The sequence below is a fragment of the Ostrinia nubilalis genome, chromosome 18 (genome assembly GCF_963855985.1).
Source record: "Ostrinia nubilalis chromosome 18, ilOstNubi1.1, whole genome shotgun sequence".
In the NCBI taxonomy this organism is placed as follows: Eukaryota; Metazoa; Arthropoda; class Insecta; order Lepidoptera; family Crambidae; genus Ostrinia; species Ostrinia nubilalis.
The window spans coordinates 5921652-5936054 of NC_087105.1; the positions used below are offsets into that span (position 1 = coordinate 5921652).

Sequence of the window (14403 nt, forward strand, 5' to 3'; positions counted from 1 at the left end):
GGAATCCTTACTAAATGCGCCAAATTATGACGTCACTTGCCACACTCGCGTAGTACATTTTTTTTTCAGTACAGTCAGTTTAAACTAGGCAAAATTTTTATTTTGATATTTTTTTTGGGAATAATGTATTTTTTTCATCCAAGCTGGAGCAGCTGGTTTTGTAATTTTGATAAAAATTTAGAGAAGCATTATTCAGGGTTACATAACAAAAAAAAAATTTGGAAAAAGTGAAGATTTGTGGCAACACGAGTAAAAGGACCGTCACCTGGAGTAGAATTTTTAGATTTTTTTTAAATGTCTATTATTTTGAAAATATGCCACATAGATTTTTTTTTAAATTTTTTGATAACCAGCACAACTTGCCTCAACACCCAGTTCCGGCTTGACGTTACATTACGGGACACCCTGTATATGGTTTTTTATTTATTTATAAATATTTCAAAATTCTGTGTTTTATACTGATCTTATGTGCGTTTACCCTATATCTTTTTGTACCGATAGCGTTATTTTTAAAGGTAAGACGCCTAGCGTGTTGGATCACCCACGGGCCCCACGGCTAAACTCACGGCTTAATCATCTTTAGTCTGTGAAATTTTGAAAAGATAGAAGAAAAAAACACGATTGTTTATGGCGTTCAGCTTATGAGAAAGTGGCTTTCTAAAGATTTTTTGGTGTAATTCTACTGTTTTCAAGTATTGATCTCAAGTTAAATTATCATTGTTTTCTGGATAGGACTGTGTAAAGTTACAAGTGCAGTGTTGTGTTAGCTGATATCTTACTATCAACCTCTGTGGGAGATAAATCATTTTAGAAAGCAACATGGAAGCATTGACAGTTCCGCCATGAATGCAAAATAAATAGAAATTGTGATGTGAAGGTACAAACCGTTAATGTTTATTTATTTCATCTTTTCAGTATGACTTAACGTTCTACATTGTTTGAAAAAACAAAAGTATCATTACGTAATGATGAGTATACATCACGCATCAAGTATCTTCGCGTAGGTACCTACCTACCACGACTAGCTGAAGAAAGTGCATTCATTACATAGTGGTTTATTTCATTTGGCTTATTTTATACTTATCTAGTGTTTCTTACATGTCAATAGTTTTATAAAATTAGAATAAATTGTGTTTTATTGTATGAGATGCATGTTGGAAATTGTAGCTCTCTGAACTAAATAAACTTACATAAACATATTGAGTAGGTACACTTTTTATTCATAGTAGGCAACCGTTTTGATTATTGATAAATAGACTGGGTTTTTGATGGTATAAATAATTGTATCCTTATCAATGATTACTATTTGCATTGTTTCAGAAGAAAGTAAGTCAGGATAGAGTAGAATCTTCACAATGTTGAGAGGTGGGCGTGGAGGCCGTCACAGTCCGGAGCTGTACCCCCACACTATCAAGTGCTCCAACGCCAGCGACACGAGCTCCGCATACAGTGGCAGTGACACCATGACTTCAGTCCACAGCTCACTCGATATGGACATGGAGGTGGATTTGTCAGGCCTCCTCGAGTCCATTGTGGACTCTGACGAGGAAGAAGATTTGGAAGAGAGTATGGACAGCCTCACTGTACGTGATGCTGTACGAGAATGCCTCGAAAAAGACCCAAGTGAGAGAACTGATGAAGATATAGAGATTCTTTTGGAATTCACTCAACATTTGAAGGCTTTTACCAACATGACTCTCACAGTTCGCCGTGCATTGTGTGCAGTAATGGTTTTTGCTGTTGTTGAAAAGGCTGGGACTGTGGTGATGAATGATGGAGAGGAACATGATTCATGGTCAGTTCTTATCAATGGGCATGTTGGTATTGAACATCAAAATGGAGAAATTGAGTATCTTAATGTTGGTGATAGTTTTGGAATGGTTGAAGCTACACTTGAAAAACTGTATCACAGAGGTGTGATGACTACACGTTGTGATGACTGTCAATTTGTTTGCATTACACAAACTGACTATTACCGCATACTGCATCAAGGAGAAGAAAATATAAGACGACATGAAAATGAAAATGGAGTTGTTGTATTGGTCACCGAATATAGGGGGACACCTGGAGAGTCAGGTCGTCAGCAAGGCCATGTAGTTATAAGAGGTACTCCAGATCAATTGATGTTGCAGCTTATTGAAGATAATTCACGGGATTCCACATATGTAGAGGATTTCTTATTAACCCATAGAACATTTATTGAAAGCCCTTTAGTTGTTGCTAAACAGCTACTTGCCTGGTTCTCTGAGCCTTCTGTTCGTGATAAAGTCACAAGGGTAGTTCTACTTTGGGTTAACAATCACTTTACTGATTTTGAAACAGATCCTAATATGATGGAATTTCTAGAAAGTTTTGAATCTGTCTTGGAAAATAATAAGATGGAAAGTCAATTACGTTTGCTAAATATTGCCTGCTCAGCAAAAGCGCGCAGCAGGAGTGTCACATTGTCGCGCCCTTCAAGGGATGAACCTCTCAACTTTACCATAGAAGGAGGCTATGAAAGAGGATATGGAATATTCATATTGAAAGTTGAAAAACATTCTAAAGCAGAGGAAGTTGGGCTGAAAAGAGGTGATCAAGTAATAGAAGTTAATGGGCAGTCATTCCAACATGTCAGCCATGCAAAAGCTATGGAAATATTGAGGGGTTCAACACACTTGAGCATTACAGTAAAGAGCAATTTGTTAAATTTTAAGCAAATGTTGCTTACACCTGAAAATTCATCCAGGCACCGTGGATGTGCTAATATGGTTCGATGGCAGACAGACCCCAGAGCACGATTATCAACAGCAGAATTGCTAAGTGATGACCCCATTATTGCAAATCCAGTATTTCAATCCCCCACCAAAAAACCGCAACAGCTTAGCATAAAAAAAGAACCACAAAAAGGATTCATGACTTTAGGTCCCAAAAGAAGATTACAAAAAGCTTTAATGAAAATGAATATACTTCCTAAAAACACAATTAATGATGGATTACATACTGATGATAGTATACTTTCAAATTCCGAATCTCTAAATAAGGCTAACTCAAGTACTTCATTTTACAGTTCACACAGTAATCCAGACCTCATATCTATTTGTTATGATGAATATCAGTCTTCTGATTACCCAGAACATGTTCTAAAAGTGTATAGGGCTGACCAAACTTGCAAATATTTGTTAGTGCACAAAGAGACAACTGCTAGAGAGGTTGTCATGTTAACTTTGCAAGAGTTTGGTATTACTGATCCCAGTTCAAACTTTTCCTTATGTGAAGTATCTGTAGCACAAGGTGGCATAATTAAACAACATCGTTTGCCAGACCAGCTCCAAAATTTAGCTGAAAGAATTGGTCTTAGCTCAAGGTATTACCTGAAGACAAATGGGGTCAGTGAGACATTAGTACCAGATGAGATGGCTCCAGAACTCCTGAGAGAGAGTGTTGTCCACTTCTTGCAATTAAATGCTGTGGAAGTAGCTGTGCAATTAACTTTGCAAGATTTCTGCATCTTCAGACAAATTGAAAGCACTGAATATGTTGATGATCTATTTGAATTAAAAAGTCGATATGGTATTCCAATGTTATCACAATTTGCAGAACTTGTAAACAAAGAAATGTTTTGGGTAGTCACTGAAGTTGTAAATGAACAAAATCTTGTTCGACGTTCAAAAATCATCAAGCAATTCATTAAGGTTGCTCGACATTGCAAGGAATGCAAAAATTTCAATTCCATGTTTGCTATAGTGTCTGGCCTGGGACATGGTGCAGTATCAAGATTGAGAATGACTTGGGAAAAATTGCCTACCAAATATTATAAACTGTTTACTGATTTACAAATGCTGATGGATCCATCTCGAAACATGTCTAAGTACAGACAATTAGTAACAACTGAACAAGGTAGATCACCAGTAATTCCCTTCTATCCTGTAGTAAAAAAAGATCTTACATTTATCCATTTGGGAAATGACACTAAAGTTGAAGGAATGGTCAATTTCGAAAAACTTCGTATGATAGCTAAAGAAGTTCGAACTCTTACAAATATGTGTAGCTCACCATATGACCTTATTTCGTTATTAGAATTTGGTAAACAACCCCCATCAAATGCCATGGTAGCCCTCAACCAACTGACCACAGGAGGTGTGCAACAGGGACAAGTTACTGTTAAAAGAAGAAAGAAATCCTCAAATGTCCCTAATCCTAAAAAGATGTTTGAAGAAGCACAAATGGTTAGAAGAGTAAAAGCTTATTTGAATCGAATGCATGTCGAAACAGATGAAGAGCGTTTACACGCTTTGTCGCTAGAGTGCGAGGGATCAGGGCCGGTCCCCGCTATGCCTCGCCGCCGTCACCCGTCTCCCTCTTTGTCCACAACAAGCAGTGCTTCCTCAGCCAGTGAAAGTAAAAAGAGTTTCGCGGGCAATAAATTTGGCGCCGCTTCCCCCCAAGCCGTAAGGAAGTTATTGGCTTTATCCGAACCGGCGAAGACGAGGCCACATCAGCCACGACCTCCGCCACCGGGCCCGTCGCCCTGCTCCCATCGTCGGGACGGCCCCGGTCCTGGCATTTGCTGCCCTCGAACCGCACACGAGAGATCACACTCTGATACGCCCACGCCTCTTCCTGTTGATTTGTCAGCAGAAAGTAGTAGCGTGACTTCCTTAGTAAACTTGCCTTTGCGTAAAACTGGGTCTGCTACGTCGAGTGACAGCGGGCACGGCTCGTGCAACGCGCCGAGCTGCGCGCGGCCGGTGCCGCCGCCGCGCATGCCGCAGCCCTACACGCTGGCCGCTCAGGTGGCGCGTCTCGAGCGTCTCAGTCGCGCACACTCCCATGAAGGCGTAACCCGCCAATATGATTATTATCAAGATACGCCTGACGACGACGATGACGATCAACAAGTGTCGGCTGTTTAAATTTTAAATACTGTAAGGCACGAATATTCCAGTTAATATTTATTTCGGCAATAAAATATAATAAATACTCGTAAACTAAGTAGGTACCCAATTATGTACTCTGGAGTGTGGAATGTATAAGTTATTGAAGAATTCTCATAGCAATAAATCATTTGAATGTAGGAATACAAACAACTACATTTAATCCTTAGTTAAAGAAAATGCACAACTAGCATATTTTATTCTTTAAAATTTATGTTCGCGTATCGCGATACGATGCATGGCGCAACGTAGCGACGAGTCTCTTCGGAAACAGTTAATTAGTTGGTAGGGTACTTACTGGGTTCAGCCCATAAGGAAAGACAGACTAATGACGGAAAATCATTAGTCATTAATCTTACATTTTAAAGCAACAACTGTTAGACGAGTACAAGTGATTTGCGTAATTTACTGATCACATTTTTAACATCGTGTTCTGATCCTTTGTGTTTTATATGAAATTTAATACACACTGTTTAGAGTTATTAGTTATATTTTATTGCGTAGATACATCTTATAATGTAAGGAGAAATTAATCTGCCTGTTAAGGTGGTAAAGATTTCTCAGATAAGTCACAGATTATTGCAAGAATAGATAAGTCTTATCTGACTATTGGAAAATCTGCCCTTAATCAATGTCTATTTATATAGTTCACTGTTTTGTAATCTCACTTGACGAATAGAAAGCACATGTTTATATAAATTTTTTCTTATATTAATATAAAATCATGTATGTACTCTTACAGCTAAGTCTAAAGACTGTATAATTAAGACAATTTTCCTAGTGTTATATAGTGTAAAATTATTACATTAATAAGCCATGCCTCTAAAATATTAATTATAATTTAATTATTATAATGTGACCCACCATTTTCCAGTTTTATCTAGAAAAAAGTTGTTTGATGTATACCAATTAGAGGGGACCTGTTGTGTATCCACCATTTGGTATATCTACATTCCGTTATTTGTGTAATATAATAATGTTCATTATTTATATTGTGAAACTTAGACCAAATAATAATTAATGTACCTTTTAACATTTATGATTCAAATGATTTTAATAATTTTATTTCGTAGTAATGTGGTAGCTTTGTGGACCAATAATGGGTTTGAATGTTATTATTTCTCATGGTAGCAGCTTAGAATTCTGTTGATATCATGGTTTTAATTATTATCATAATTTGTAAATAATAAATACATAATATGACTTCATTTTTTTTATTTTACTTATAATTAATTATACAAATATTATTATATCAGCATAAAATTTACATATTATCTGAATTGAGCAAGATAATCAAGTTCGAGCGGGTGTAAATCGGGGGCGGGGATGACAAGGCTATGTAATGGCGGACCGAGGTCCAAGTGTTGCATCTCGTCTAACGATTTTACAGCTATCCTCTGATCCGTTGAGCCGACTCTGGATAAACCAACGGCAATGTTACTTTTCTGGATTCCTGTAAATACAAGAACGAAATCATTTAATTGCAATGTTAAAGATTATTGCGTATCTATCCCGTATTCGTTTCCCTAGGTCCTCCTAATCTTTTAAATCTTTCAAAAATAGTTGGAAGTTTGGTCTTGATAAATTATTTTTTGCTAAAACTGAAATGGAACTTTTCTATTGTTGCCTGTCTTAAAGCTCTTTATTTTTTATCTTAGGGATTTTTTGATGGTGAACCCTTTTGAAGCAAAAAGTAAAGAAAAACATATTTTTATAATTTATATCGATATTTCCTTAGTTACTTGTGGTAAGCAACGAAACATATCTACTTAAGGAAGGTCGTGGGTTCGAGTCCCACCTTAGGCTAAGAACTCGCGGTGCGATTTTCACCCGCACCAGGTTGTGGAATTGCGGTCCCAAGCCGCGGCACAGAATAAGTAATAGCACCAGCCGCGGGCAACGAGAATCGTCTCGCATTTAAGCGACCCTACCCACAATATCTGTGACCCTACCCTATAAACTCGTCTATCATTTACCAAGGGAGGGGTCAGGTAAATACACAAAAGAACAAAGTTAACGACCCGATTGTACGAGGCTAACTTATTACACAATAGATCCGAATTTAACTAATACAAATAAATTGTTGTTTGTAGGCTTGAAACGGCTCGACCGATTTTGATGAAACTTCACTTGAGAGTTGATAGATTCCTTTTTTATTAAGAATATCTGAAGAAGAAGAAGAATGACCGAAAAGTAGGTAATAAATATTACAAATTATTGTAATCAATGTTTTTGTGTTAAAGTTACTAACAACTATCCTAAATTCAAGAAATCATAATTTGGGATCATGCACACCGCGTTTAAGGCGCGCCGCGACGAGTTCGTTCGTTCGTTTCAGCCAAATGACGTCCACTGCTGGACAAAGGCCTCCTCCAAGGTTTTCCACAATGCACGGTCCTGCGCTGCCCGCATCCAGGCTCTTCCCGCGACCTTTACGAGATCGTCGGTCCACCTAGTAGGAGGCCTGCCCACGCTACGTCTTCCAGCCCGTGGTCGCCACTCGAGAACTTTTCTGCCCCAACGGCCATCGTCTCTACGAGCTATGTGCCCCGCCCACTGCCACTTGGTTTTAGCAATTCTGCGAGCTATGTCGGTCACTTTGGTTCTCCTGCGGATCTCCTCATTTCTGATTCGATCACGCAGGGAAACTCCAAGCATGGCCCGCTCCATCGCCCTTTGGGTGACCTTGAGCCTTCTTATGAGGCCCATAGTAAGCGTCCACGTTTCGGATCCATAAATCAACACTGGCAGCACACACTGCTCGAAGACTTTTGTCTTGAGACACTGCGGTATTTCGGACGTGAGTATATTGCGTAGCTTCCCGAACGCTGCCCAGCCGAGTTGGATTCGACGATTGACCTCTTTCTCGAAGTTGGCCCTACCTAACTGGACTGTTTGTCCCAGGTATACATAATTGTCAACAACTTCGAGCCGCGACGAGTGCTAAATGCAAATTAGAAAAATGTTAACTCGTACACAGCGCATAGGTACATAATGTAACTACAGCAAATAAATTTGGTCTCACAGTATCTATGTCGCGATCGCAAACGCGCGTCGACGGAAACTGAAAAAAAACGTGGTGTGCATGGGTCCTTAGTGAGATGATAATTGAATTTGATATGCAAAAATCTCAACCAAATTACCTGGATTAGATTTATTATCAATGATTTGGAGGAGCTGTTGTGCTGCTTCTTTGACAGACATGAACTTTGGGTCCATGTATTGACGAACTTTTTTTGTCAAAGACTCTTCTGTAGGCTCTTTTACCTTGATGTCTGAAAGTTGAAATTCTTTGTTTTAGACTGATAGGCAGTTATTTACTTTAACACTTTGGTCTTGAAAAACGCTTGATCCCAATGAGACACACCCAAACGAGTAATCTTGTTACTATATTGTGTGTGATCAGTAGGTACCATTGTGACTGGATGGGATTTTTGAACCAGGGTTGAACCTTATTTCATCACAATGCAGTTCAAATTGTGATGAAAACACTACAGCCAACAAAACAGTAAATGGTTTTGATTTATATCTAGAATTAATCTAGAGGTACAATTAATTAAACTTACCAAGAAGACATAATGTATGCAAATTCCTAGAAAAGTTATTTTCAATTTTTTCAAAGAAACTGTCAGGCTTCCATGTTTCTGTCCAATAAGGGATTGATACAGTTTCACCGAAATTATACAGTTGCAGACCACAACAGCTAACGGCATTCATTATGGAAGCATTGTGAACAATCTGAAAATTTATTAAAATAAACTATAAGAAAATATTAACAATAAGTTATTACATAAAAAATTAAATGTATTATGATTTAACAAATTAATAGCTAAACAATTGTTATAAGAAATTGGTAAATATATTTTAATCATTTTTATGTTTTTAAATATAAAAATACTTAGTATTATTGTAAGCTGATAAAATTATAAGGGTCAGAGGGGGTATATGAAAGGAAACTATGGATATTAAATTTCACCTGTGTTTTTACGCCCATTTGATTAGCTCTCAGCAACATATCGGTGTGTGTGGTAGCTCCTAAAGGGTCTCCAACCACTAAAAGTGCTATTTCTTTTTCTTGTGCATCTTTTAATATATCGTCTATGTAGCTCTCACACATTTCTCGGTCAGCTAAAATCAGTGGTCTTCCATAAAAGTCTTCCTATAAGACAATGTTAACAGGATTAGTTTGATAATGAAAATATGGGTTACACTTTGTATTATAAAGGCAAGGGTTTGTGCACAATCTAGTAACGCTAGTTACGGATACTACTCACCAAATACTCTTTTCCAACGGTAAGTATTGAAGTGTAAGCTTCTAAATAAACCTTATCACATTTCTTTACTATTTCTAAGCCTTTTACTGTTATATCCTTCGCATCACCTAGTCCTAGTCCAATTAAATAAAACATTATTAAAGTGATGGGTACTTTATTTTTTAAAATTTCATGATTATTGTTATTAAATCTTTGTAAATTTACTAAAATTTACCAAAATAACCTCAAAAGTTTTGACCGTGCGCGGTGGTTTGGTATCAGCTGACATTGACAATGTCAATGTCAAATATTTTTCATAGAGAGTGTTGTTCGTTCGTTTCAGCCAAATGACGTCCACTGCTGGACAAAGGCCTCCCCCAAGGTTTGCGTGTTGTATCCGATTTTTTTTTTCAAAATCTTTAGCTGAAGATATACGGACACGACACGCTCAAGTTTACTATTATATAAAAAAAGAAAAAAGTACCTAGCCATTGGTTGATGCCGTTGATTTGAATACGAGCGCAATTGATTGGTCACAAATTATGTCAAACTTTTTCTATTGGTTGTTGGCTGCTGTAGGGTGATTCATTGGCTAAGGACGGTCCGATGTTTGATTTTGATGAAAAGTCACAACTTTTTCGGTAAATTTTACAACAATTAATGCGAAAATCAGAATAAATGGGTGCAAATAAATAACATTTGTATTCAATTTTCTTATATCCATTCACTGCTAATTTCAAAATGATATCTCGCAAGGGACAAAAAGCGATCAATGAAGGTGTCGTAGGTAAATATATAAAAAAGGACACTCCGCCAGATTTGCCAAGTAAGTATGCCGTATTTAATAATCTTTAATTTTCATGTTGAATGCTTAGGTTGAATGTGTAATGTTCTTTATTAGGGATATGATGTAAATATATTTGCTGGCATCAGAGTAGGCATGCATTCTTACAACAAACATTTTGATAAGTTTTCCACATTTATATTTTAGTTTTGCAGCAGGAAAACAGACTTGATTAACCACTATTAAACAAGCCCATAGTTTTATTTAAACTATGACTTATTCACAAACTATATTTTACAGTAATAAATGTTTGGACAACGGGACATAACAGGAGGCCTCGCAGCCAACCATTTGGTTCCAGTGATACCAGTTCTCAAACCCATGAAAACAAATTTGGCAAAGCCCAAACCATGAGTGGCCATGCTGGAAAATATACACCAAGTGAATCAGTTCCAAATTTGGCTCACAGGTAAGAGATATTCCTGTATGTCCATGTCCAGACAGAATAGGATATGAATACAGTCATTTACAATTTATTATAACTGTGCCAGGTCTACCGAGGATGTTATTGTTGTAGATTCGCTAGTTTATCAACAAGTGCCAGTGATACAGCAAGCACTTCAAGCAACTACAATTCACAGTTCCATTTGGATTCCAACTTGGTATGCACCATACACTTCAAATTTTATTCACAATTAATTCTTCACATTATTGAGTGTTTTTTTATTTATGTTGCAGGCATCACACTCCACCTTGAATGATATTGATGACTCCTTCAGTAGGCAGACTAGTTACAGATATTACAGGCAACAACAACAGGAAGACCCAATATATCAGAATCAGCAACAGGTATTAATTGATTTTTTTAAATTTATTATTATACGATTAAATAATGAAGGAATCTTAATGCTCTGTAACATTGTAATAGGTTCAGCAACAAAAACAGCAGCAATATGGGTCAAGAGAATCCAGCATGCCTCGTCTCTCCTCGAATCTAAGCTTGACGCCGCGTCTGCACCCACCATCCCCACATTCTATTCGCCTTCATGGCTGTACTGAGAGTATGTCTTACTGTTTTAATTTATTCATATAAAAACACTGCATTATTTTTTATTTACTATCTATTTTAATCCAGAATCAACATTTTGGAAGTCAAAAAGTTTTTATAACAATAATATCTATTGTGGGCCAGAATAGCTCCACTCAGTTTCAGTAATAATTGTGTGTTTTGTCATTCCAGCATATACATCAAGCAGTCAATCATCACCAATTTATTCCAATTATGTTAACACATCCGTATTACCTTATCCTAATAAAGGTCATGGCAGCAATATTATATCTACAAGCCAAGGTATGTTTCTACTTTTGATATAACAAACATCATTATTTTCTGTTCTTTTCGTTTTACACACAATATCTAAGACTTTATAGACATTCTTCTATGTGTTACTCAAATATGCAACAACATTAATGTCCCAGTGATTGTCTGCTATTTTTTTACTAGATCCTAATGGATCAAACAAAGGAGCTTATTGCTATTTTTTGTAGCGATACAAATTCGCGTTTTACAGTCGCGCGCGAAAAGGTAAATATTGCGACTGTATCACAGCAAAAAGTCGCCATGTAAAAAGGCCCTAAGACCATTTCCCTAATGTTCAACAAAACAAAAACAAAAGCTTACTTTCCTGATGACCTTTACATCAGTTTTTTAACTGGGCCACCGATCAGGTTCGGATGAATGCGAGCTGCCGCTGCCCCCCGGCTGGTCGGCCGACCGCACGCTGCGCGGGCGCCGCTACTACATGGACCACAACACGCAGACCACGCACTGGACGCACCCGCTCGAGAGCGTGCCTCGGCCCTGGCAGCGGGTGTCTACGCCGCACCACGGAGTTTACTATTTCAAGTGAGTAAGAGCCAAAGCCTTATCAAATTTCTGACTTCACCATACCATTTATATGCCCATGTTAACATCAATAGCTCATATACCCATTTACCTAACACCCTGTATAGGCGCATGGCCAAAGCACACGATTCGTAGCGGCGCGGCGTCGCATCCCTCGTGTGCTCGCCACAGATTTATATGTAAGACGAAGCAGCGATACCGCTCTGGCGTGGCACCGCCTCCGCAACGCACCGTGTGCTCTGGCTCTAAGGAATAGAAGAATGCTGTAAACCTTAAATTAAACCAAACCTCACTTTTCCACTATAAAGACAAAGAGGCAGTCTCAACACTTTTTAGTCATTATCATTTAGTGTCGACAGGTTCGGGAGGGTGATTTTTTCTTCTAGCTAGACTGTACAGCAAAAAGATCACTTTAAAATATACCTTTTGATTTTTTTCAGTGAGATAACTCATCAAACTACCTATGCACACCCCTGTCTGGTTGGTGGATGTTATTTGGTCAGCCCTTATGTTCCTACACTTGTTCCTCATTATCTACTTGAAGAAATACCTCATTGGCTGATTGTTTACTCTAAAGGTAATATCCTAAAATCATAATTTAAAGTATTAAAATAACATTAGTAATTTCCTGAAATGAACTAAAATGTTTATTTGCAATATTACAGCGGATCAGGAGCTGGATCACAAGTTACGGTGGAACATGTTCAGACTCAGTGAGCTGGATTGCTACTCAGATATGCTCACACGCCTCTACAAGCAGGAACTACAACTAATTGTCATGAAATATGAACAATACAGGTAAAATATCTCTTCATTACCTTTAATAAGTAGTGTGCTAGCTTATTCAATGAAATGAGGAGTAGAAAACTAGCTACTTCTGGAGTTTTCTAAAATCAAACACCTCAACAATACAAAATTATTGTCTTCTTCATTTCCTTAGAGACCACTTAAAAAAATTATCTGCTTTGATTTCATATAATATATATTTTTTGTTTTTACAGATCAGCTCTACTGCAAGAAATAGAAAGGAGAAGGCATGCTATAACATACCATGGACACTAACTTAAAATTTTTCATTGTTAATCATTTGCCTTATTCAGCTGTGATCTAAATGAAAAGAATTATGAATATAGAATATCATGTCTTTCTTGATGCATAGTATAGACTCTCTATAAAAATATTTATATTATACTTGTAGAAAACTAGCTTTTAAAATCAATTTATTACAATATCCATTGACAACTATTTTCTGGGTTGAAAATCCAATATTAAAATCTATTTCAGTAGGTACCATTTTTTACAATATTTTAATTTCCTACTATCTTGTCTTATTAATTATGGAAATCTTATTTTTAAGTATTGACTGTGATGATGACAAATGAATTAACATTTTTATAAAATTTTAAATAATTAGATTAAGCATAATATTCATATGAGCTTTGAATAATTCTCATGAATTGTAATTAGGTAGATAACTTTTTTAAAATGTATAAATATTTATCTAAAAGTGTCTTGAATTTAAAATAAAAAATATTTAATGAACATAAACTGAGCTTTTTATTTAAGAATAAAATTTACCTTTCTTGTTAATTTATGGTTTATGTTCTTTTTACATAAATACAGCAATTAATTTAGAATATATTGTATTTTTTAAACTAAACTATTTACATGATGGTAGTAGATCTTTAGTCATTAAGCATTTCTTCATCCTTGGTTTCAGGCTCGTTTTTCTGGTCACTCTGAGCTGCTTCTCCCTCAACAATATCATACTCTCCAACCTTAGTAAAACCAGATATTTTGTACACTTTGGCATTTTTAATCCCAAGAGTCTTGGCCCAGGCTTGCCCTGAAAGTTAAATTTAAATAAGTAGGTATAAAGTGCAAAGTAATTGAGACAAACAATAACTTTAATTCACGAGCTTACCTGGTGGAGTTGAGTGTTCTTCATCTGTTTTCAGTCCATAATAATGTGCCCAATCAGCTTTACCTTGGTAAAAGCTGTAAACAACTAACCCAAACGCATTCCATGCAAATACCGCGTAGGCCACACTTAGTCGGCGTTTCCATAATAAAGCTGTATCTGCAGGAATAGGTTTAGTCCTACGCCTCACAAATACGTGCCACCACTTGTAAATCATTGTACTTTAATCAAAATTAATAGGAACAGAAGCAGGTTATATCATCGTTAAGCGATGAGTGATCAAGGTGTGAGGTTATAATATTGTCTATGAAATATTTAGAATTTTGATGATTTATCTCCTACTAGTAAGAACATTTTTAAATAATGCTATCACTGCTAAATTTTAATTAATTTCTATTTTTATTTACGCGTTTGCTGCATGCACTCTGCAAGCGGTGACATATGTCAATGTCATCCACACAGAGCACGTAATGTCATCCAGACGACTAATGTCAAAGTGTTTTCTCGGTCCGAAACAGTATTTTTCGGATCACAGTCCGAAAACTTCGAAATCGTTTCAACAGGATTTGAAAAGAAAAAAAAAACACGTTCTCGTGTGAAACTTCTCCCAAGAATAAATTAGA

General features: G+C 36.8%; 4 protein-coding genes across 5 annotated transcripts; 2 read left to right on the forward strand and 2 right to left on the reverse strand.

Annotated features, from left to right (window-relative positions):
- The first annotated feature begins 600 nt into the window (after positions 1-600).
- On the forward strand, positions 601-6119 carry LOC135080603 (rap guanine nucleotide exchange factor 2). Of its 2 annotated transcripts, none has more exons than XM_063975276.1 (2): positions 601-877; positions 1321-6119. In XM_063975276.1, exon 2 carries the CDS (start codon positions 1356-1358, stop codon positions 4893-4895), a length of 3540 nt encoding a protein of 1179 aa, XP_063831346.1. In that variant the 5' UTR covers positions 601-877; positions 1321-1355; the 3' UTR covers positions 4896-6119. The 2 variants fall into 2 exon arrangements, with proteins under 2 accessions (XP_063831346.1, XP_063831347.1); XM_063975277.1 differs by having other exon boundaries at positions 1324-6119.
- Positions 6115-9470, reverse strand: LOC135080604 (diphthine methyl ester synthase). The gene is made up of 5 exons (XM_063975278.1): positions 9191-9470; positions 8893-9075; positions 8483-8654; positions 8060-8191; positions 6115-6369 (listed from the first exon to the last, which is right to left on the reverse strand). The coding sequence occupies exons 1-5, from the start codon at positions 9323-9325 to the stop codon at positions 6188-6190; spliced, it is 804 nt and encodes a 267-aa protein (XP_063831348.1). The 5' UTR covers positions 9326-9470; the 3' UTR covers positions 6115-6187.
- Positions 9471-9768: 298 nt separating this feature from the next.
- LOC135080605 (scaffold protein salvador) lies at positions 9769-12994 on the forward strand. The gene is made up of 10 exons (XM_063975280.1): positions 9769-9995; positions 10254-10422; positions 10531-10615; positions 10692-10802; positions 10882-11014; positions 11194-11304; positions 11682-11859; positions 12300-12436; positions 12525-12657; positions 12861-12994. The coding sequence occupies exons 1-10, from the start codon at positions 9911-9913 to the stop codon at positions 12919-12921; spliced, it is 1203 nt and encodes a 400-aa protein (XP_063831350.1). The 5' UTR covers positions 9769-9910; the 3' UTR covers positions 12922-12994.
- A 550-nt stretch (positions 12995-13544) lies between these two features.
- Positions 13545-13997, reverse strand: LOC135080865 (uncharacterized). The gene is made up of 2 exons (XM_063975594.1): positions 13784-13997; positions 13545-13705 (listed from the first exon to the last, which is right to left on the reverse strand). Exons 1-2 carry the CDS (start codon positions 13995-13997, stop codon positions 13545-13547), a joined length of 375 nt encoding a protein of 124 aa, XP_063831664.1.
- Between the last annotated feature and the right edge of the window lie 406 nt (positions 13998-14403).